We start from the raw sequence: 22,931 nt of genomic DNA on the forward strand, positions 1-22,931 counted from the left end.
CCCCACCCCGCAGGGCTGACTACCCCAGGATCAGGACATTTTGTACCAGCAGCCAAGCGTACAGCAGCTGCAGCCCAGGAGAGGGTCTGGCCTTCAGGGATTTGGGTCACTGGGATTCCAAACCCGGATCTGGCTCTGAATTTTGTAGCTGGCTCCTATCTTTATAGCAGGGTGAAATGAAAGCCGGATCTGCCCTCCCCAGACTGTGCGGGGTTTGGGGGCCACAGCGGAGCTGAACGCTGCAGCACAGACCCATCTCTGGTGGCTTTGCTTATTTGTGCATCAGTCCCAAGTTCACCTCCCCACCCACACTGGCCCCCTCATCCCACTCAGTAACAAGCTACCCTGCAGGCAGCCAGAGCTTGTGCCCTTTGTCTGCCGGCCAACTCCCCTCCCCCCATTTCCTCGAATAACAAAACTCTTGTTTCATCTCATTCATTTCCCTGCCTGCTCTGGGACTGCGGCTGGTTTGCTCAGGCGCCTCCTGCTGGCTGAGCAGTGTGTTACCGTGCGTGGTAGGAAGCCCCTTCTGCTGGCATCCTATCTGCCCCTGCAGCCAGCATGGACGCTGTCTCTGAGCCTCTAAGCCACTAACTCCCCAAATCCCTCCCCAGCCCTGCTCCAGTGACTGCAATTGACTGAATGTCCGGCAGCAAGCTGCTGGCACTGGGGGAATCTCACCCTGGCCAGCCAGAATGACTCAGCCTCAAATACTCTGTCCAGGGGCAGCCTCCCTCCCTCGTCCCACTTCCAGCTACCGCGAGCAGCAGCTTGGCTGTCTGGCTGTCGCTAATCTGCTCTGCTTGATTCAGGCCCGGATAAGCTGGTGTGATGCAGGGCTTGGGCCCCCAGTGATGGCAGACGGTGGTGATGATGCAAGGTGTCAGCATGGCCTGCTCTCTGGATGGACCCGCAGCCAAGCCACACTGCTCCAGAAGTGGGTGGTGCTGGCTGGAGAGGGGGTATGGCCAGAATGCCCCTGTGCCAGCCTCCACCAGGCAGCTTCTAATGGCACCCAATCGCTGATCAAAGCTGGTGGGATCCTTAGGGGAAGCGTCTTCCCCACCCTGCCCAGGGCACCGGGTGCATGTGCACGCAGGGCCCGATCCAAAGCCCGATGAAGCCAACAGACCCCCCCCCCCCCCGCCCCCACATTTATTTCAGTGGTGCTTTGGTTCAGACTCGTCGCCGTTAAGACTCTGAATCAGCCTGAGCCGTGATGCTCGGATCAGAATCAGAACTCGGAGCGCGCTCGTACGCATCCCCTGGCACTGACGACACCAGTGATTCCTACAGCTGATCTGGCTTTGTTTGTGCCTGAGGTTTGTGCCCGTTTCTCTGGTGCATGGTGGGAGCCGAATAGGAGCAGGGGGCAGGGGATCCTGGCTTGAGCAAATGCAGACGGGACGCCCATTGCACCAGGGACACCCATGTTTCCTCTCTCTCTCTCTCCTAGGCAGGAAATGTTTCTCATGCCTTAAGCCTCTCCAGAGAGTTTCTTCACTATGGTATGTGATTGTCAGCGGGAAATCAGTGACTTTTCCCTCCGCTCTGGGTGAAAAACTGCTTTTCATTGAAACCAGGGGTTCTCCAGCGGTGGCCCATGGAGCCCCTTCCCCATGCTGTGCAGTATATAATGGGCTGGCAAGGAAGCACAGGGGGGAGGGCTGGAAAGGGCGGGTCCAGGAGAGCAGCTCTTTCCTACACGGCAGGCTGTAAAACTCCAAAATTGCTGAGCTAAATGAGCACCAGGTTTATAGACCAGCTGCGCTGAGCTCATGCTCACCGCAACTGAGGTGTGAGGAGGCAATTCACCCCTGCCCCAAGTCTGGGGTAGCCAAGGCCAAACTGGCTTCAGATGCAAGTTAGAGCAGCCCCAGGGTTGCTTTAACCTAGGCAGCCTGCACCGTTCTGTCACACCAGCCTGGCTGCAGTGTATGGTCCAGGTTCTGGCCTAGTCCCCAGGCAATCCACCGCTGCCTGATGAAGGCAGCATTCATTCTCTTTGCGCCACTGGAGTGGCACTTAACTCACTTAACAACCTTAACTCAGGCTGCAGATCAGGCCCAAGGATTTATTGGTCTCTCTTGCGTATCTAGCTGCTAGACGCTTTTCTAAGTGCCTGAAAATTGTTACCAGCGTTGGTAAACTTCATAACCAACCGGCCAGTGTGTGTGTGCACCACTGACCTCTACTAGCTAGAATTACAACTGCTCCATGGTATCCTGTAGAGTCAGGTGATAGAGGCCCCGCTTTAGCTCAAGTGGCCCAGGGTAGGGCTTTTAGAGCAGAAGGATCTGAGTTCTGTCCTCACTCTCCCCATGAAATTCAGTTTGGCCATGGGACACAGCATGGCATTGTTGACAACCAGGAAATCTCTTAGTGACTGTGGATTATAGATTTTAATTAAGGACAGAAGGGACTGTTGTGATCATCGAATCCAGGGGTTCTCAAACTGCGGGTTGCAAGGTTATTATGTTGGGGGTCGTGAGCTGTCAGCCCCACACCTGGTGGGGCTCTGGCTGTCAGCCCCATTCATGATGAAGAGCCGGAGCCCCTCTCACCCAGCTCCACCCCCAGCCCTGCTCCACCTCCAGCATTTAAACTAGTGTTTAATATAAAAAATGTGTTTTTAATTTATAAGGAGGGTTGCACTTGGAGGCTTGCTGTGTGAAAGGGTCGCCAACATAAAATGTTTGCGAACACTTATCTAATCTGATCTCCTGCATAGCACAGGCCAGAGGACATCACCCAGTCATTCCTGGGTCAAGCCCATAACCTGGGTCTGAACTAGCCTGTGCCTTTAAGAAAGACAGCCAGTCGTGACTTTAAGGCCGCAAGTGATGGAGGATCCACCACGATCCTTGGTAAATTGTTCCAGTGGAATGAGTTACACTCTCCTCTGGTGTTATTTGGTGAGAGAGACAAAGTTTTGAGCTTTCGAGCTTGTCTCTCTCTCATCAGCAGAAGCTGGTCCATTGAAAGATACGACCTCACCCGCCTTGTCTCTCTAATATCCTGGGACTGACACGGCTACAACGACGCTGAGTGATTTTACTTGTATTTCAGCAAATAGGGACAGAGCAGACCAAGGAATAGCTGTTAAAACGCTATGAAAGCCGACAGATGAACTCCGTCAGTGGTGCCCGTGTCCATGGAGCATCGAAGCACTACCAAAGCCAGCTGCCGAGGGCCAGGGTAATGTGCCTATGCTGTTCCCCACAGATCCCAGCAACAAAAGAATCGCTAGGAACGTCCTTAAGTATGAAAGGTTCTTGGTGAAAAGTCCAGAGCGCACCACGGCCGAGGTGGGCCTGCAGAGGCCGAATGTGACTCACCTGCAGACTAGAGACCTCTATGAAGAGCTGTGCCAGACTCTGGGGTCACAGGTATGGAGCCTTGAGCCTTCCTGTGGGGCTAGGGGGTGATGGTGAACGAGACCCACTCACGTCCTCTTGCCCAGGACGGCCCCGGTGTGTGCCTCACACCTGCCCAGACAGTCCTGGCTGAGGGTGTTGTGACACATCTGTGTTGTAACCCGCGGGTCGGTGTTTGTTGTGTGCCCACCTCCGTGCCTCTCTCCCAAGGGTTTGGGGCTGGTCCAGCCCCCAGCGCTGGAGCCTGGCTCTAGACTCAGGCCTTTGAGTGCTGCAGGTCCCCTGCTCCGTCTCTGTAGTTAGCCTGGCTGCGGCTGGTGGCCGTCAGGCGAGAACCGGAGGGAGGCCCAGCAGGCCCCCAGTAGCCATCACATAATAGCCGCTTTGGGTCACTGTCAGCCTAGGCCAGGTTTGAGCCGATATCCCTGAGCTGCCTGGCTCTGTGACCCATTCTCAGCCCCTGGGATTCTAGCTCCTGCCTCGTCCGCACTGCAGGTGAAGGCTTTGCAGACCTTGTCAATTCTAAGCACCATCCTGCTGGGAAAGAGGGAGCATGTGGCTCCAGGGCACCTGAAGCTGCCCCTCTCCCCAGCACTAGATGAGGTTCAGTCCCGTGTAAGCTGGAGTCTCCAGCCGTCTCCTCACACATTCCCTGGGCTGGTTCCCTTTCAGCCAACCCAGTATCAGATCCCAGCCCTCCATTGCTCATACGAGACGAACGACAGCCCCTACCTGATCCTCCAACCGGTGAAAAGAGAGCTGCTCCGGCTGCAGCCGTACGTAGCCCTGTACCACGACTTCGTTAGCGACCTGGAGGCGGAGAAGATCAAGGGGCTTGCAGCTCCCTGGGTGAGTTCATCAAACAAGGCTCCTTGCAGACCTAATGCACACACATGTCCTCATACAGCTCTGTGGGGAAGAGAAACACCTTTCCATGGCAAGCGGGGAGGGGATGTCATCTGAATGCAGTCAAATGGGAGCGTCTGGACGGCTAGAGGTGGGTCTGAACCCCATCCACACATGCAAAGAAACCCACGAGATAGTTCGGCACTCAGTCAGGCCTTCATGACTCCAGCCCCCAGCTACACCTATACCTGCACCCGGTAATGGGATTTTAGCCTTAAGTGGTAGGGGCTTGTTCCTTCCATGCCGAAGGACGTGGGTCCGAGCCGCACTGCAGCCGAGAGCCGGGTGAAGCGTTTTTCAGGACTGGGTGTGTTTCTAGAAGATCTGCTTTAGTTTAGCCAGGTATTGCGACAGGGAAGTTCTCTGGCCTGTGCTGTGCAGAGTTGTTGTAGCCGTGTTGGCCCCAGGATATGAGAGAGACACTGGGGGTCAGGTCATATCTTTTATTGGCCCAAGTTCTGTGGGTGGAAGAGACAAGCTTTTCAGCTCCACAGAGCTCAGTGGTGGCCTTAGAATCTAAGTTCCTCAACACAGAAGCCATCTTAGAAACATGAACAACTGTCTGGCTTAATATTCTGGTGGGCATGTTCACGGCCTGGCTGCCTGCACCGATTGCCAGCTCACCACTTGGAACAGGGACGAAATTCACTAGGGATCGTACAGCAGCGTGAGATTGTCGGGCGGCTCGTTCTTTAGGAGGGCAGGGAGCTAGTGGTGAATTGTCTCCCAGCCAGAGGAACGCGAGGAAGACGCTGCTATCCTGAGGTAACAAAAAGAGAGGGACGGAACCATCCGCTCCTCAGCCCCGCATTTAAACGGTTTGTTCTGAAGTAAACCGCATGCCTTTAGCTGCCTCTCTGGGCTCCCGGAGGAAGACCTGGTGCCTTGGTACTGGAGCAAAGCAGCCCACGGGGAAATTAATAACTGAATCCAGGACTGACAAGTCGTCAGTGCTGTAGGCCTGGGACTGTACGAGAGCCACCCAAGCTCAGCCTCTTGCTGGGCCCAGCTCTCCTCTCTCTCCCACTGTCTGGTATGTGCTGAGTGGCTCATCGCGGCACTCGCGGGGCCTGCCCCGTTACAGGGAGGACTGTGCGGGTTGCAGCTCAGCTGGTGGCCAGCCTTCCATCCCCTCCTCCCACGGCCACGGCTACACCTGAGCCTCAGCGGGGAGAGAACTTGCCGGGCCGGCGATGCCAGCCAGCGGTGCAGCAGCAGGCGGCTCGGTGCCTGGCTCTCACTGGCTGGCTAATAGCACCCCAGCTTGGATCCCCACTTTGTGGGCCCCATCCCGGCGCAAAGCCTGAATGCACGGATCCATAGCTCCTGCCTCAATCCACCTGGGAGTGTAGGTGCCTGTCGGCCTCCCCATGCGACTGCAGGTCCCATATTTGTTACGTCCCCTGACTATCTCGTGTGCTCTCGTCTCCCTGGTGCTCAGCTGCAGAGATCAGTGGTTGCCTCAGAAGAGAAGCAGCAGAAAGCCGAGTACCGGATAAGTAAGAGGTAATTAACCCCTCGACCCCCCTCCCCCACAACATTTGGGCGCCAGGGTTCTCACAGCTGGAATTTCATGCCCTGTCTGCCCCGTCTTATTGTTAATCATATTACAGCAGTACCTAGAGGGCCCCCGACTAGAGCAGCGTCCCATTGTGCTAGGTGCTGTACAAACACACCGCGTACGTCTACACTGCAATGGGGGGATTGCAGCACGTGTGGACCTGGCTGAGCTAGCTCCGGTCCCAATAGCAATGAAGCTGCAGCAGCACGAGCTTGCTGCCCGATTATGTACCCAGGCTCCCTGGAGAGCTTGTACTGGGGTGGCTAGTCTGTGCTGCCTTGGCTTCACTGCTATTGGTACCCAAGTGACAACTCCAGTTGTGGGAGAGGGATAGCTCAGTGGTTTGAGCATTGGCCTGCTAAACCCAGGGTTGTGAGTTCAATCCTTGAGGGGGCCAGACTTAGACCATCTGGGGCAGAGTGGGATGGCCAAGGACTCCCTGACAGGAAACAATGAACAGTACTGAGGCCTCTGCAATCACCTCTCACTAGGAGCTGGGAACTTCTGTGTCCCAGGGTGCGTCTCCACCGGAGCTGGGGGGGCAATTCCCAGCTTGAGGGGAGGGCCTGCACTTGCGCCAATCGAGCTAGCGCAATAAAAATAGAGTCTGGCTGTGCAAGCAGTGGGACGGACCGGCTGCCTCGAGTAGGAGCCCATCTGAGACCCTGGGTCCATATCCCGGGCGGCCGCTTCTATTTTTAGCACACTAGCTCAATCAGAGCTAGCGCAGGTAAGGTCGCTCCAGCGGGAAACTGCACCTCTGGCTCCAGTGTCCACGGTCCCGTGATGACGCAAAGCGAGGTGAGCAAACAGCTGTGAGATGGGAGTGATACTGACCAATTTCCGATGGGAGGGACATTAGACCATTCTCACCTTAGGCTGGGTTTCAACCAGTATCGCCGGAGTGAGGGGCTGCAGATCCCATTCCTGGTCTCTGAGTTCCCCTGCAGTGACAGGCTTTTCAGTGCCGCGGGAAGAGAATGTATGGCTGGAACTCAGACGGTCGCTTGCTGGGGAAACTTCGCTGAGACAGAGAGGACAGTTATCCTGGCTCCCTGCAGAGGAGGAAAGAGTTAAATCCAGAATCCAGGCACGGGATAGTGATCCCAGTAAAATATTTCCAGGCTCAGCCTCCCAGCCTCATCCCCAGACGCCCCGTTGAATGGAATTCTATTCCCAGGCCCAGAGCCAGATGGGGAGAGTAACTTTTAACCCCTGCAGCTCCAGGGGGCTGCTAAAGAAGGCAGAAGGGGCATTGGCAGAGGTCACCCCATTGCCAGTGAGAAGGTGTTTGTCATGACAGGACCCAGAAAAAGGAGGGGGGAATTAAACCGTGGGGAGAAGGAAATGATAACTAGATAAATTAATTTAAAAGACGAAGACCTAGATCCCCTAACCAGACGAACTCATCTCCAATGTGCATAGCATCTGATAGAGAAACCCAGTCTACGCACAGCACTTCCCCGCTGAGCAGCTGAAAGCCCTTCATATTCAGTCATTAATTCTAGCTACTGCCTCTGTAATGAGGTACCTGTTAGTATAATGACTGCTGTCGTACAGGTGGGGTAAACTGAGGCACAGAGACTTTGTCCAAGGCGACACAGTAAGTCAGTGGCAGAGGGAAGACCGAATCCAGCCGTACTAATGCCTAAGCCCCTACTCGAACCAGCAGACCCCAGTAGTCACTATCGAGGTACAATATAAAAAGCAAGACCGGCATTGTCTCCAGGTTTAATGTTCTGGGTGTGAACCTGGATTCTCCACAGACCTTGTAATGACACTGAAAATCCCTCTGGCTGAAAAACAACGGAACAAATGAGGCGCTTCAGACGTACGTCTGGGTGGGATTCAGTTATTTGTTAGCCAGCAGATGATTTGTTCCTTATGGGGCTCTGCGGGCTACATTCTGCTCCGATGACTCTCCCGCGCTGCGGAATGTGACTCCACCATGCGGACAGCAGTTCATGGCCATTGGCAAGAGGCGGCCGTTGAGATGAAAGAGCTGATTTTCTTTCCTGCCCTCTCAGGATTGTTGGGCCCGTCCCCCCGCCTTTCTGCACATTCCGGGAAACCCCCAAGTGGATGCAGCAGCAGCTTAAGGCAGGATCCTCCGTGTTTATGTAGCTCAGCCCGAGGCTCGGTCCGCACACAGAATTTGCAATTTAGCTAGACTGGTGCCAGCCCCAGTGTGGCCACTCTTCCGCCAGCGGGTGCCATTCTGGGTTCTCACTGACAACGTTGGCACTGAGTCCTTGGCACCGACAGGGTGGGTGGTGGGGAGCAGGGTGGCTTTTGCACCTTTGCAATATTCTCTCTTTGGACTGGCAGGATCGCTCTAGCTCACGGATGTCTGAGCCCCTCCCCCCTTGAGTCAGCCAACCTGGGCCGGCCGCGGTCGTGCCCTGGGTCTTTATCGCAGTATAGATATACCCGAACCTCTCTGAGCCTCAGTTGTCCTTCCGTAAAATGGGGCTACAATACCTCTTCCCTGTCCCCACCTTCTGTCTGTCTTCTCTATTGTAAGCTCTTTGGGGCAGGGACTATGGCCCAGATCCTCAAAGGTATTTGGGCACCCATTGAAATCAAAGGGAATTAGGTGCCTAAGTGGCTTTGAGGATCTGGACCTGTCTGACTATGTGTGTGTGTACAGCACCTAGCGCAATGAGCCACTGACTGTGCTTGAGGCCTCTAGGTACAAATGTCATAGAAGAAGAAGAAGAATAGTAAAATAGGTGCCGTTCATGGAATTTAGTGTTGGGTTTAGATTTCGTACCCCCAATCCCACCCCGTTCTGTTTGGCTCCAGCGTGCTGGTTCTAGTCTATTTCTAGCTGAAGTGGAGAACAGAATCTGGCAGATGATTAGATTCTGGAACACTCTGAAAGGCTGGCCCACAGCAGCGCCAATGTCAGCAAACAGATCTGGTAGAAGAATACGGTTTCCATGCACTGATCCAAAACACACTGCCTCCAGGACGATTACAAAGGCAAAGGCCTTTGACATAAATAGTCCGGGTACATCAAGAAGCTTCCAGGGCTGCGCACAGTGAAACCAGCTCCAGGAAAGTAAAGATCCCTTCACTGGACACATTTTACCTGCCAACCTTCAGACAGCAGCTGCCATGCCCCCGTCTCTGTTTGGAATGGCCTCTGCTCTGAGTGAGGCATTCAGCCACTGGCAGCATGTTAGAGGCAGGAGAAAAGCTGATTTTGTTTCAGAAACAGGAGACCTGGGGCGGGGTCCTGGCTCTGCCACAGACTCACTGGGTGAGTTTGGGGGGAGGGGTAGCTCAGTGGTTTGAGCATTGGCCTGCTAAACCCAGGGTTGTGAGTTCAATCCTTGAGGGGGCCATTTAGGGATCTGGGGCAAAAATTGGGGATTGGTCCTGCTTTGAGCAGCGGGTTGGACTAGATGACCTCCTGAGGTCCCTTCCAACCCTGATATTCTATAATTCTATGAAGTGGATTTTCCCTTTTAAAAAATCTGGCCCTTTGTCTCTCTGTGCCTCAGTTTCCCCTATCCGTCCAATAAGGACAATAACCCTGAGCCTACTGCACATGGGGCCAGATTCGTCCCTGGGGAGCTCTTCCCTGGTGGAACTCGATTGACTCTGGCTCGTTGGGCATTTAGAACAGATTCCACCTGGGGATCCTTCTGCCAGCTGTTCTGGGCGACCCCTCTGAGCTTGTCTGCTGTGCATTCTAGCGCCTGGCTGAAGGACACGGTCGACCCTGTGATCGTGTCGCTCGATCAGAGGATTGCAGCCCTGACTGGCTTGAACATTCGGCCACCGTATGCGGAGTACCTACAGGTGGTGAATTATGGCATAGGTGGACACTATGAGCCTCATTTTGACCATGCCACAGTGAGTAACAAAGCCCGTGAGACTGGATCACAATGGGTCATCTTCACACAGGGCCTGAGCCAATGATCACTGAAGTCTACGGGAGGCCTCCCATTGGCGTCTGTTGGCACCGTGCCATGCAGCAGTGTCCTGTGTTTCAGTACCGCCCCAGGGCTGTGGTGCTGATCAGTCTATTTCCTGGGGTGTGTCAGGGCTGATTCCCCACTCCAGCACTTCATGGGGGTCCGCAAGGATTCTAAACATTAACACTGCCACTGCAGCCTAGTATTAAACTCCCATGGTTACAGCTTCTCTCTGACCTTGGATGGGTAGATGCTGCCACCACCCAAGTTCAAAAACCCCTTTGAGAGTCCAGGAAGGTGCACTTGGGAATTCCTCCCTGTGGGGCACCCTCAAGCCCTTTCAGCCCCCCTCCGGGGAAGAGCTGAAGAGGAAAACAAAGGAAATCAGCTGTTGCCACCAGGTAATTAAACAACATATGCACAAACCTCTGAGGACACAAAAATTCAATCCTGTTCTTAAAAAAGGTAAATTTTATTAAGAACAAAAAAAAGAAAGAAAATACATCTGGAAACTCAGACTATTGCTAGATTTAAAGAACCCACTTACAAAAATTAAGGATCAAGAATAACCTTCTTGAGGTCCAGCTTAAAGGTTACAAGCAAAACAAAAGCATTTGGAGTTAGCACAGAGGAGTCCACAAGCCATAAAGAAATAAACAGAGATAAATCTATTCTCGTCTTCCTAGACATTTCCTGATCTACTTACATATCTGGGGTTTTAAATGAATACTTTCTAGGTATGATCTGATGATTTTTCATACCTGGTCCAAAGTTTTTACAGCATCACTGCTCCGGAGAACAACACAGACAGACAAAGGGGAAGTTTTTTCCTCAACTTTAAAAAGTTCTGGCCTTCCCATTGGCTCTTTTGGCCAGGTGCCCACTCCCTTCCTTTTACCTGTGCAAGCAGTCAGACTTTTTAACCCTTTACAGGTAAAGCAAGTAGAGAACAGCTACGAAGAGGGATTTTATAGCTTACTGGCTGACTGGGTCCATAAAAGGGAGCTATTCCCCACCCCCCCTTTCATTTATCACAGGATTCTTTCGCATGATCCTTTCCACCTGACTTAAAAAATACTTCCTTTCTGGAACCCCAAGGGCTGCTGTCTCCCTGGGACAGAGAAGATGGCCAAAGATGGGGTTAAAAAAAAATCAGCGTTTTTAAATGGAAACATTTTACAGGAAAATCTCCCGGTTTTGGTTTGGGATAGTTCAATGAAAACACAAAACATTTCCACGGGACATTTTGAAATAATGAAAAAAGTTCACATTTCCAGTGAAAACTTATTGGCATTTTAAAGCCAGTTCTACACATATTATACCATAAGCTGAGTTCTGCTCTCCCTTGCACCTGTTTACACCTGGGTGACACCTGATTTCAGTAGAGTGACTCCTGATTAGCGTGAGTGTAACTTAGATCAGAATCTGCCCAGTGTTCATTGCTTCCATCCTAGTAAAGATTTGCAGGCCTTGATGTAAGGGGTGGTAAATATGGCAGAATTCAGTGCATATGCTTCGAATAGCAGTCATGTTTAGGAATCTGCTACAAGATTATTTGCTTACTGGCCCTGAGGTGGCAGATGCAAATTGGCATAGGTGACCTTGTCCATTGGCCTTTCCTGTTGTTAATTTCTAATTTCTGTCTCAACATTGCAGGCAACTGGGCACAGTGGATCTTATTAAGGTAGATCGGGCTTTTGGCCTGAACTGCTTCCTTTGAACGCAGGGCCATGTCCCATAGCACTGGTAACATTAAGCTCTGTTATGAATAGTGCAGCAGTGCTGGGTCCGTGAATGAACAACTGTTCTCTTTTGATGCAGTCAAGAAAGAGCCCCCTTTACAGAATGAAGTCGGGTAACAGACTGGCCACAGTCATGATCTATGTGAGTATTCCCTGCCAGCTGGGGCCTGGGCAGGCTTTTGTTTCTTAGTGAGTGTGAAGGGTGGTTAAAAGATGTCTAGGGATATCATTCGAAGGGAGCCTCGATCACGCTAAGCTGAATTGCAGCCTGCAACCAAGTCAGGCAATGAGATGTGTTGTGGGCTAGTGGTTAGAGCAGGGAGCCTCCTGGTTTCTATTCCCAGCTGCAGGGGTTGGACTAGGAGCGAATGTGCTCTATACAAGCTCTGTCTGCAATCCCAGACCAGCTGGATGTTTCTGATTAAAAGGATCAACAGGGAAAGAGTTAAGAATGTTTCAGGGTGTCAGTAGGGTTCAGGGTCAACACCCAATTGAGATGGATTAAGGCACCCAACACTTCTCTGAGCTCTGGGTTACAGCCCCCCCCCCATCATGTCACAGGCAGGAGGTTTTCTTCCCATTACTAGGGCTAGACATATGGTTTCAAATGAAAGCTCAGATTCTACAGAACCTCGGCACAGCGTTGGTACAATGAGCCAGTCAGTAGCTAACACCAGCCTAGCTCTTCCCTTGTGGGTGTTCATTATGTGCACCGTGGCATGAGTTAGCTCAGGTAGGACATTCCAGGCAGTGTTAAAAAAATACAGAGAAGTCTATGAGAGAAGCCAACAAATTGGCTTCAAGGCAGCATTGGCAGCTCAAGGGAGCAAGGTGATAAAAGACAAGAACAGACAAGCAGGGAGGGGCAGAATTGTGCAGGGCCTTGAAGGCCGTGTGATCTCAAGCCAATCAAAGCGTCACTCTGTGCCTCAGTTTCCCCACGTGCAAAGCAGCCTCCTCGGTAAAGCGCCCCCTGTGAAAGAGGCTTTGCAAACACACAGTGTTACACTGAGTGCTGCCCTTGTTTTCCAGCTGAGCTCAGTAGAAGCCGGAGGATCCACTGCCTTTATCTATGCAAACCTCAGTGTGCCAGTGGTCAAGGTGAGTGGGAGTTTTTTCTTGCATGATCTCTAGAAATATAGTCTCTCCAGCACAGCTGGGAAGGGACAGCCACCCCACGAGGTACCTGGACCATTAACTCCAGTCTGCCATTTCCTCATCTGTTCCATGAGTAACACCTCCCAAGTGGAAACCTCTCCCAGGGGCCGCGGTGGAAGCTCCCTCTCTGGGGACATTCACGGTTAGACCACAGAACCCGCTAGTCAGTGCTCAGCTGGCCGTGAAGCTGCTCTGGCTGGACAACAGGAACCGCGGTCACGTCTCAGGGCTGGAATGTGCCAAGCAGGCTGTTCCCACGGGACAGGTGCCAGCTCCTTGTGTGTCCCCATTACGCACGGAGCTGGGTGCAGCTTTGGCTTGTGCAAATGTTTGGCATCCTGCAAAGTGTGTTTGAGTTTGGCTAAGTCTCCCTCCCCCCCCCATACACACAGGGACGCTCTCTCCAAACACCCGTCCCATTCCAGGCAGGAGCCATGACAGTCCAGATCCAGACTTCTCTGGAGTTCGGGAGTGGCTGGATCTGGGGGTTTGGTTCAGCCCATTGCATAGCTAGGGGTGAGCTGCAAGGTTCCACTCTGGAACTGGTCTTTCCTGGAGATTTGGGGGAGAGGGGGGTTCAGGCTTGCACTCTGGAGGTCTTTGCTTGAACCTGGGCTGAGAAGCTGCAAACCAGGTGAGTTTCTCACAGTTTGGGGCTTGATTGGGCCTGATCCTCATTTCCACTGAGCCCCTTTTCCCCACTCCTGACAGTGCAAAGGGGCCTTCGGGGCCCATGTGTCAGTGAGCCACTGGCCCATTGCAAACCTTCTGCCTTGCTCAAAATACAACGCTTCACAGTCTGAGTCCAAAATTAGATTCACCTTGTAATGATTCCATCCCCTGTGGGAACAGGCACCATCCTCTTCCCATCACTGTCTTGTAGGGACAGTTCCCACTAAGTGTAACCTGTTGGGGAGGAAGCAGGATGAGGTCAATTCTGGAGGGACTCTGAACTGGGTAATCAGACATATTTGGGGGGGGGGAGAAGTGTGGTCTGAGCACAGGCCTGGCAGCCAGGATCTGGGGGGTCTAATTCCAGTGCTACCACCAGTGTCCTAGGGCTTCGAGCAAATCACTTAATCACAGAATCAGAGAAATGTCAGGCTGGAAGGGACCTTGAGAGGTCACCAAGTCCAGCCCCCTGCGCTAGACTAGACGATCCCTGACAGGTGTTTGTTCAGCCTTTTCCTTAAAAACATCCAGTGATGGGGATTTCACAGTCTCCCTTAGAATACTAGTCCAGAGTCTAACTACTCATAGAGACAGAAAGCTTTTCCTAATATCTAAGCCCCCTGCCTGGGGCTGAAGCCCTTGAATTTCAGCTTTGGCCCCCACACCTGGGGCAGTGCAGCTCGGGCTTTGGCCCCCCACTCCTGGGGTCCTGTAGTGATTGTTGCTGTCAGAAGGGAGTCATGGTGCAATGAAGTTTGAGAACCCCGGACATAAATCTCCGTTGTTGCAGACTAAGCCCACTAGTTCTTGTCCTCCCTTCAGTGGACGTGGCGAACGATTGATCCCCGTCCTCTCTAGAACAGAGCTGAAGACGGTTATCAGGTCCTCCGATCAGTCTGCTTTACTCAACACTAAACATGCCCAGGTTTTCAACCTTTCCTCCTAGGTCAGGGTTTCTGAACCTTTGATCATTTTTTTGCTCTTCTCTGACTCTCTCCAACTTAGCCACATCTTTCCTAAAGTGTGGTGCCCAGACAGTACTCCAGCTGGGGGCTCACCAGTGTTGATTTCAGACGAATTTTCTAATTTGTCAAGGTCGTTTTGAATTCGAATCCTGTCCTCCGGCATGCTTGCAGCCTTTCCCAGCTTGGCGTCACCTGCAAATTTTATACACGTACTTCATTATCCAAGTCATGAATGGAAATATTGAAATGTACTACACCCAGGACTGACCCCTGCTGGACACACCCTAGATTTGCCCTTCCAGTTTGACAGTAATTATTGATATCTACTACCCAGGAAAGCTTATTCCCAAATAAATTTGTTTGTTAGTCTCTAAGGTGCCACAAGGACTCCTCGTTATCTTTGAATACAGACTTTCAACCACTTGTGCACCCACCTTCTAGTAATTTCATGTTGACCAAATTTCCCTAGTTTGCTTCTGAGAATGTCATGTGGAATTGTGTCAAAGGCCTTACTGAAATCAAGATATAGCATGTCTTCTGCTTGCCTCCTAGCCACCCGGCCAGTAACCCTGTCAAAGAGAAAATTGGGCTCATTGGTGCGATTTGTTCTTGACAAATCCATGCTGGTTATTCATATAACCCTGTTATCCTCCAGGTGCTAACAAACGGATTGTTTACTAATTTGTTACAGTATCTTTCCAGGGATTGAAGTTAAGATGACTGTCCATAATTCCCCAGGGCCTCCTTGTTCCCCTTTTTAAAGATAAGAGCTAGGTTTGCCCTCCTCCAGTCCTTTGAAACCTCACCCATCCTCCATGTGTTCTTGAAGACAATTGCTAATGGTTCTGAGATTGCTTCAGCTAGTTTGTTAAGTACCCTAGGAAGAATTTCATCTGAATTGCATTTAATCTCTGCCTCACCTGTGAAAGGGAGATGATAATTCTTCCCTTCTAGAGCTGGTGTGTGGCTTAGGTAATGGTTAAATAATACATTGCCCTGCTATTGCCTCTTTCACTACAGGATCTCAAAATCTTTTACAAGTTAAGCCTCGAAACGCCTAGGAAGTAGCATTATTATCACCATTTTACACATGGGGAAACTGAGGCACACCGAGGTTGATTTGCCCAAGAGCACAGGATGAGCACTGGGATTAGAACCCTCATATCCTGGCTCCTGGGCCTGTGCTCAGACCCAAATATGTCTGATTGCCCAATTCAGAGGGTGGTGCCTGTCCCCACAGGGGATGGAATCGTTACAAGGTGAATCTAATTTTGGACTCAGACTGTGAAGCGTTGTAATCTGAGCAAGGCAGAAGATTTGCAGTGGCACCAGCGGCTTACTGATACATGGGCCCCCGAAAGCCCCTTTACACTGTCGGGAGTGGCCGAGCCAGGAACAGAAGCCAGATTTCCTGACCCATGGTTCAGTGCTGTAGCCACAAGACAGCTGTTGCCCGCATTGTGCTGTGGGGTCTCCTTCCCCAGGGAGTGCTAAGCAGCAGCAGCAGTTTGCAGCCTTTGCAAAGCAATTGTCTCGGACCCCTCCAGTTTAATGGGAAGGCTGGGAGCAGGCCGAATAACAAGTGTTTCTATACAGTAAACTGCTCCTCCTTCAGCTTTTCTTCCTGAGCAATGAAACTAGCATGTCCCTTGGGCACCACAGACACAGACAGGTCATTCCAGTGCACGGATGTGTGTGGGACAGCCGCCGCGCTGGGGGATGGAACTGGGGAACGCCAGAGCTAAAAACACTACACCTCCCAAGAAGGGACTGCAACAGACTCCGATCTGCTGTGAATGAGCCGCGACAGAACCCGACTCGCTCACCAGTGGGCGCCGCGTGCTGCTGAGGGAGCCCCCTCCAGCCATCACGCATCTTGTCTCATTTCCAGAATGCAGCTCTGTTCTGGTGGAACCTTCACAGGAACGGAGCTGGGAACGGGGACACCCTCCACGCCGGCTGCCCAGTCCTCGCAGGAGACAAGTGGGGTAAGAGACGCCGGAGATCATCACAATGCACAGCCCGCTAGCCTCCCTGATCAGGTGTTCTTTTGTTTGAAACCCTGGTGCAGTGAAACCCGGAGAAAGGATGGCCTGACAGAGGGCAACAAGCTAGTCACTCTGTCTGCCCAGGATGGGCATGCTAGTACAAGCAGGAAGTAGGGATGAGATGGTGCTGCAATGTCAAAATAGCCATGGGACAGAGGGACTGGGCAGCAGATGAGAGACACCTTTGAAACACTAATAATCCTCTGCAACAGGAGTTCCAAGCACTTTGCAAAAAATGATGTCTAGGTGCGGGATACTTAAATACCACTTCACCCCTTCTGAAATGCAGCCACCTCTGGGGTGAAGCCTGGCAGCTGTTTAACTGTTCACAGCAGTGCTGCATGACAGTTTAGGACAGGAAGTGGAGAATACTGTATCTGACTGACACTATGGGGAGAATTTAGGGAACCACGGTGTAAGGTCCAGAAGTAGAATTTGGCCAGCACGCCCTGACGCTTGTGAAAAGTGACTCGAGACCTTTAACAGCCACAAGTGGTCAGGAGCTTAGTTTTCCATCTCCTCCAAATGCCAAAACCTCCAGGAAGACCGTGTGCCTCTAGCACCAGAGCACCCCCTGCTGGATTGCCGCATCTCTGCTCTAGCTCTTTGTGGAGGTCTCCCGTGCATGTGTTAAGCCATCATGACCCTGCTTAGCTTCTGAGAGCTGAGAGGCTCACAACACACAGAGACCACATTAAAATAAACACAGCTGGGGAAACTGAGGTACCGCGGGGAGATGAAGGGACTCAGACACAGTGGGGAATCAGCCTTTCCTAGCTGCCTGTTTGGGTGGTGTCTAACAAGCAAATGTATATCACGTGCAAAAGTGGGATGGTTTAAATTACAAACAATCACAGAAATGACCTTTATGCCAGTTGGCAGCAATGTCTAGTGATTAGAACAGAGGGGCCAGGGAGTCAGGGCTCCTGGGGGTCTAGTCCCCACTGTGTCTGAGTCCTTTCACGTCCCCGCTATACCTCAGTTTCCCCAGCTGCAGAGCTAATGCTGCCTTGGGACAGAGGGGCTGTCCGAGGGTTCATGCATGGTTCATTCAGTGCTTGGCGAAGGCCCAATGGCACGTGCTAGGAAAGCACCGGGGGTTACTACTTCTCATCATGCTAGCCTGCTCTGCCCAGCCCTGGGACAGTTTCTGTTGCCATAGTAATGAGAATCCTTCAAAAGGGGAGGGAGGCTTTAAAAATAAAGCTAGTCTGGGGTGTAAATAAAAGCTGAACTAGCTCCCTCCCCGTGAAGATGGCAGCCAGCCCAGAGTTTGGGGCCCGCGTCTTCCCAGCACCCCGGCACGGAGCTTGCTCCGGCTTCAGTTCAGCCTGCTTTGCACCTTCCCTTAGTCTTGAGCAGTTTCTGACGGGGAGGATGGGCCGGGGCTGCCTGCGCTAGCAGGGGACTGGTGTCAGTGACCCAGAAGGTTCCTTCCCATCCTACGGGCCGTGCTTTCCGGTTAGGGAGCCGTCCTGCATTGTCGCAGGGAGGGAGCTGCAGCTCCGGCTCCACTTTCTACAGCCACCGAGCGCGTTGCCCGCCGGGTTCCCCAGCACCTGTGGCTGCAGCAGCTTGGCACTGCCCAGGGAGTGAGCGCCACGCTGCCAGCTCCCTCCCAGAGCGATCCGACTCGGTGTCTCTACGCAAGGAGCAGCCCGGCTCGACGGACTGGGGCTCGCGCGGCTTGGGCGACCGCCCTAAGAATAGCCCCGCAGGCTGGAGCTTGGGCTCCGAAGCCCACCCGCCTCCCCAGACTGCAGAGCCCGAGCCACAACGGCTACGTGGCCATTTGTAGCCCGAGCCCGTGAGCCCCAGTCAGTTGCCCCAGGCTCCGGCAACGCACACTCTCCCTTTGACCTTCGAGAACGCCTCCCACCTGAGGCTCTCCACGGGCTTTCCAAGCATTAGTGGCTTTACACTCAATCATCCCATCTCTGACAGTGGCCAGAGCTAACTGCAGGAGAAGAGGTAAGAAAGGCCTAGGAGGTGGGTGATGGCAGAATTACCAGCTCATCGGGGAGTTCTCCCTCTGGCCTCTTCAGTCAGTGGGTGGCTGACTCAGGAGTGTCTGTATCCCTTCCTGGCATCTCTGTTACTCTCTCCATTTTAGAACTTTAGGGAAACTGAGGCAGGGAGCACTTCACACCAGAATGTTCAGCCTCTATGGAGTCACCCAAATAAGTGGCCGGATTTTCAAACACAACTCAGACCGCTGGGGGTGGGGGCAGAGCCCTTGAATATCTGGCCCCGAGCAATTTGGGATGCTTGACTTGAGTCCGTGTCTGAGCCAGGACTAGGAACGAACCCCTGGCTCTTAGTCCTGACTGCTCCCTGCTCCCTGTATGCTGCAGGGCATGATCCCCCAGCAGCAGGCAGATGGGCTGAACGCCTGAGCTTCTCCTCCACCTCAGCCTCTGAGACTCTCGTGTTGAACCCGTGCGGACACCCAGTGCCGCCCTCTCTCAGTGTGCATCGCCCCCGTCTCTTACAGTGGCAAACAAATGGATCCACGAACACGGGCAGGAGTTCCGAAGGCAGTGCGGCCCTGACCCCAACGACTAAGGGCCGGAGCAGAGCGTGACCACTCCACCCAATCCAAAGGCATGGAAAGAGGTGCAGGATGGAAACTCACCACCATCAGAGCCAGAAGCAGGGACCACCTGGAAAAGCCAGCTGGTTGGCTGCAAGGGAATATGGCCTGCTGCCAAGGCACGTCTCAGCAAGGCTTCCTCTGCTGCATATTGAGTCTAAGGATCCAGGAGGGGCTGGGAGGGGGGAATGGAACAAAAGTCACAGTGGGAGGGGAGCAGGGCACTTGTAAGGAGAGAAAGAGGCAGCTGGATGCGCCGGGGCTGGCTCAGCTAGGGAACAAGAACAGCAGAAAGGGCGTGATGCCATTCCTAGGAAGTTCCCATGGGCCAAGGGGGAGGAACTAGTCCGAGGGCCAGAGTCTGATTTCAGTTACGCTGACCATGTTAAGTCTGGACTTATTCACTGACTTCAACCCTAGGTTGGCACCAGTGTCATTTAAAGCAGAGTTTGGTCTATCGGGGAAAATAAAGCAAAGGGAGACTGAATAGCCAGGGCAACCCCCTAACGGGGTGACTCTGGCCTGCACAGTATGCTGGAGGAATCAGTGTTGCATTGGGCGAGGGTAAGGCAGCAATACTCAATTAGATCTGGAGAATTTTATGACCCAAGGCGGGCCATTTGCGCAGAAGGCTGACAAAATTAAAAACAAAGAATAATTTCAGCTGCCAACAAATAAAGACCTTGACTGCAACACAAATATTAGTGTTTCTATCTTTTAACCAAGTCTACAAATCACCATTATTCCCTGTGTTTGTGGCAATCTCTACTGGGAGAGGTGAGATCGATGACTCTGGCAGGCTTGGTGAGGAGTGGTTTGTAGGAGATCAGGGCAAGGCGCATGCACTGGTGAAGATGCTCATCTGTCAGGCAACTGCAGGGTTGGTTTTTTTATAAAGGTCATAGTAGAAAACCCAGATTCGCAGAGGTACATTGATCCGAACATTATTAAAAGATAGATGGCTGGATTCTGGCTATTCTGAAACTGGGCAGCATATGGAGTCCAGAAATCACCAAGTCCCACTTTTCTGAATGTTGCCTTCAAGACAGCTGAGCTCCGGAGTCTTACAGTTTCAAATGGAAAGGCACCTTCATCAGTTGAATCAAGAATGTTCTTTGCTTCAGAAGGGCAAGGTCCATTGGCAGAGACGACAAACAGAGCCTCACCTCTTCCCGCCCCTGCTCCACCCTGGCCCCACTTCTTCCTGTCAGGACCACCTCCTCCTCTGAGCGCATCGCGTCCTCGCTCCTCCCCCCTTCACCTCCCTCCCAGCCTCCTGCAAACCACAAAACAGCTGTTTGCTGCGGGCGGGAGGCGCTGGGATTATCAGCAGGGGGAAATTAGTTTTTGTAGTGACCTATCCACTCCCAGTCTTTATTCAGGCCTAATTTGATGGTGTCCAGTTTGCAAATTAATTCCGGTGCTGCCGTTTCTTGTTGGAGTCTGTTACTCACACCTTCTTGTTAATTGTTTGAAATGAGCCACCTTGATTACATTGGCCTCATTAGCACTACAAAAGTGATTTCCACCCCTTCTTGTCAACTGTTGAGAATAGCCCACTTCCATCTTAATTGAATTGGCTCATTCACACTGACCTCCCCCCCTTGGTAAGGCAACGCCCATCTTTTCATATGCTGTGTATTTATACCTCCCTACTGTATGTTCCACTCCATGCATCTGATGAAGTGGGTTTTAGCCCACAACAGCTTATGCCCAAATAAATTTATTAGTCTCTACGGTGCCACAAGGACTCCTCATTGTTTCTGAAGACCAGTCTGTAGCTCTGCCTAGTCAAACAGCCTCGCGAAAGGAGGCTGACCCTCCAATAACATAGCCAGCTAAGGAGGAATGTTGATGTCTTACTGTATTGCCCCCCCGAGGCTGCTGTCTGTTCAGCAGTAGATTTAAATGCATAGAAGAGCAAATCATTGCTAATAACACTGCTGTCGCAGGGCGCTGAATGATGCTGATTTGCTGTGTCCGCTGGCAGTCCCTCAATTTACAGCAACCAGACAGCTACCTGTAAGCCAGCTTTGGGCTGGCTCCCAGTCCCAAGGCTGTGCTCCGTTCCCTTGTTGCAATGATGGGTCTGAAATGTAAATCTGGCAAGAAGCGCAGCCCAGGAGGAGAGGAAGGTGCTAATGTCACCTGTGTTGGTTGTATCCCAGCACCAGGCCAGCATTCAAAGGATCCAGTGGACCAGCAGAACCAGCAGGTCCCAGGGAAGCTGCCTGCCTTAAAGGGGAAGCGTCACCAGCAAGAGAGCTTGTAGGAAACTGGTTTTCTCCAGAAGTTTGACATCTTGGTGGCGTTTGCATCCATTAGCCGTTAGTTTGTTTTTAATACATTTCGTAATCAAAGCTTGTACAGAAAACAGTTCTGACGGTTTTCATTTAAAACCTGCTGGTTTTGAGAAGCGAAATGCATTTTTTTCAGTAAAACTTAAGCTTACGAAAGTCACAAATATTTTCACGAAAACCAAACCATGGCGGCCATTTTTTCGCAACGAAAGATTTTGCAACCCGCCTCCCAGCTCTTCATTTGTAAAAATGTCAAGCGAGTCTAATCCGCAACTCCTGGGGAACTTTGGAAGGGGATCTCAAACCTTGTGATTTGTGCAGCTTTCGTTTACATCCTGTATTACCCTGCTGCTTTCTTAAGAGCTTCATGGTTGCATTCCTTTGCCTCACAATGGTGTTTCTTCCTCGCTTGTCAGACAGAGCTTCATTGCTTGTAAGGCCTGAAAGCACCATTGCGTTCATCTAGTCTGACCCCCTGCATAGCCCAGGCCAGAAAACCTCACCCAGCAATTCCTGCATCCAGCCCCTATCTTATGGTTGAGCTCGGCATAGTTTTAAAAAACGCGCCCAGTGACTTTTCCATTCACTAGTCTCCTTTTATTCCCTCCTTTCCCCTTTGCCTAGGGTCCGCTGTCTCCACCTCTACAACCTCACGGGCAGCTAGCATAGTAGCCTTTTAAACCCCGTGCCCAGTGGGATACTGACTAATGTCGAGGTCCTGTTTTCCCTGCCGCTTTGCCTGTTGAACAGTTCTTTGCTCGCTGCTGAAATTCTGCCCCCTGCTGTAGAGCGGTGCACAGTACGTGTTCAATTCTGTGCTGCAAAGAGCTGCGGGGCGATAAGTGGCAGTGAGGAGCTACCCAGCGAATCATAGAATCATAGAATCATAGAATATCAGGGTTGGAAGGGACCCCAGAAGGTCATCTAGTCCAACCCCCTGCTCAAAGCAGGACCAATTCCCAGTTAAATCATCCAAGCCAGGGCTTTGTCAAGCCTGACCTTAAAAACCTCTAAGGAAGGAGATTCTACCACCTCCCTAGGTAACGCATTCCAGTGTTTCACCACCCTCTTAGTGAAAAAGTTTTTCCTAATATCCAATCTAAACCTCCCCCACTGCAACTTGAACAGTGAACGCTGTGGAACTGGGAGTAATTAGCTGTCTCTCTAGGACAGAGGTGGGCAAACTGTGGCCCGCGGGCCCCTCCTGCCTGGCCCCTGAGCTCCTGGCCCGGGAGGCTGGCCCCCGGCCCCTCCCCTCCTGTTCGCCCACCCCCACAGCCTCAGTGCACCATGCCGCCAGCACCATGCTCTGGGCACTGGGGCTGCGAGCTCCTGGGGCAGGGCATCTGCAGAGCCCAGCCTGCCCCGGTGCTCTGAGCTGCACAGGGCATGGCTGGCTCCAGCCGCACGGCGCGGCTGCAGAGCCACCAGCCACCGGTGCTCCAGGCAGCGCGGTAAGGGGTCAGGGAGCGGGGGGGTTGGCTAGAGGGCAGGAGAGTTCGGGGGTGGTGGTCAGGGGATGTGGGGGTGTGGATGGGGTCGTGGCGGTCAGAGGGCGGGGAACAGGTGGGTTGAATGGGGGCAGGGGTCCTGGGGAGGCAGTCAGGAAGGAGCGGGGGCTTGAGGGGGTGGTGGGGGGCAGTCAGGTGCAGGGGTTCCGGGGGCAGTCAGGGGCCAGGAAGT

The 22,931-nt window shown here is 52.5% G+C and overlaps 1 protein-coding gene across 4 annotated transcripts in view; it reads left to right on the top strand.

The window, feature by feature from the left end:
* Positions 1–20,683, top strand: part of P4HA3 (prolyl 4-hydroxylase subunit alpha 3) — a gene marked incomplete at its 5' end in the record, with an annotated part of 33,286 nt that extends 12,603 nt beyond the window's left edge. Inside the window, 9 exons of one of the 4 annotated variants that reach the window (XR_014712081.1) lie at positions 1,461–1,508; positions 3,226–3,389; positions 4,050–4,226; positions 5,725–5,789; positions 9,474–9,708; positions 11,592–11,654; positions 12,545–12,613; positions 15,970–16,295; positions 18,850–18,902. Coding sequence is in view for 3 of the 4 variants with exons in the window: in XM_084631282.1 (XP_084487408.1) it covers positions 1,461–1,508; positions 3,226–3,389; positions 4,050–4,226; positions 5,725–5,789; positions 9,474–9,708; positions 11,592–11,654; positions 12,545–12,613; positions 16,199–16,295; positions 18,850–18,920 (989 nt within the window). Of the gene's footprint in view, positions 1–1,460; positions 1,509–3,225; positions 3,390–4,049; positions 4,227–5,724; positions 5,790–9,473; positions 9,709–11,426; positions 11,655–12,544; positions 12,614–15,969; positions 16,296–18,849 lie in introns of those variants that run through there. The other 3 variants (XM_084631282.1, XM_084631283.1, XM_084631284.1) reach the window with 3 other exon arrangements.
* Between the last annotated feature and the right edge of the window lie 2,248 nt (positions 20,684–22,931).

The sequence above is a fragment of the Lepidochelys olivacea genome, assembly GCF_965140295.1.
Source record: "Lepidochelys olivacea isolate rLepOli2 genome assembly, chromosome: 1".
NCBI lineage: Eukaryota > Metazoa > Chordata > Testudines > Cheloniidae > Lepidochelys > Lepidochelys olivacea.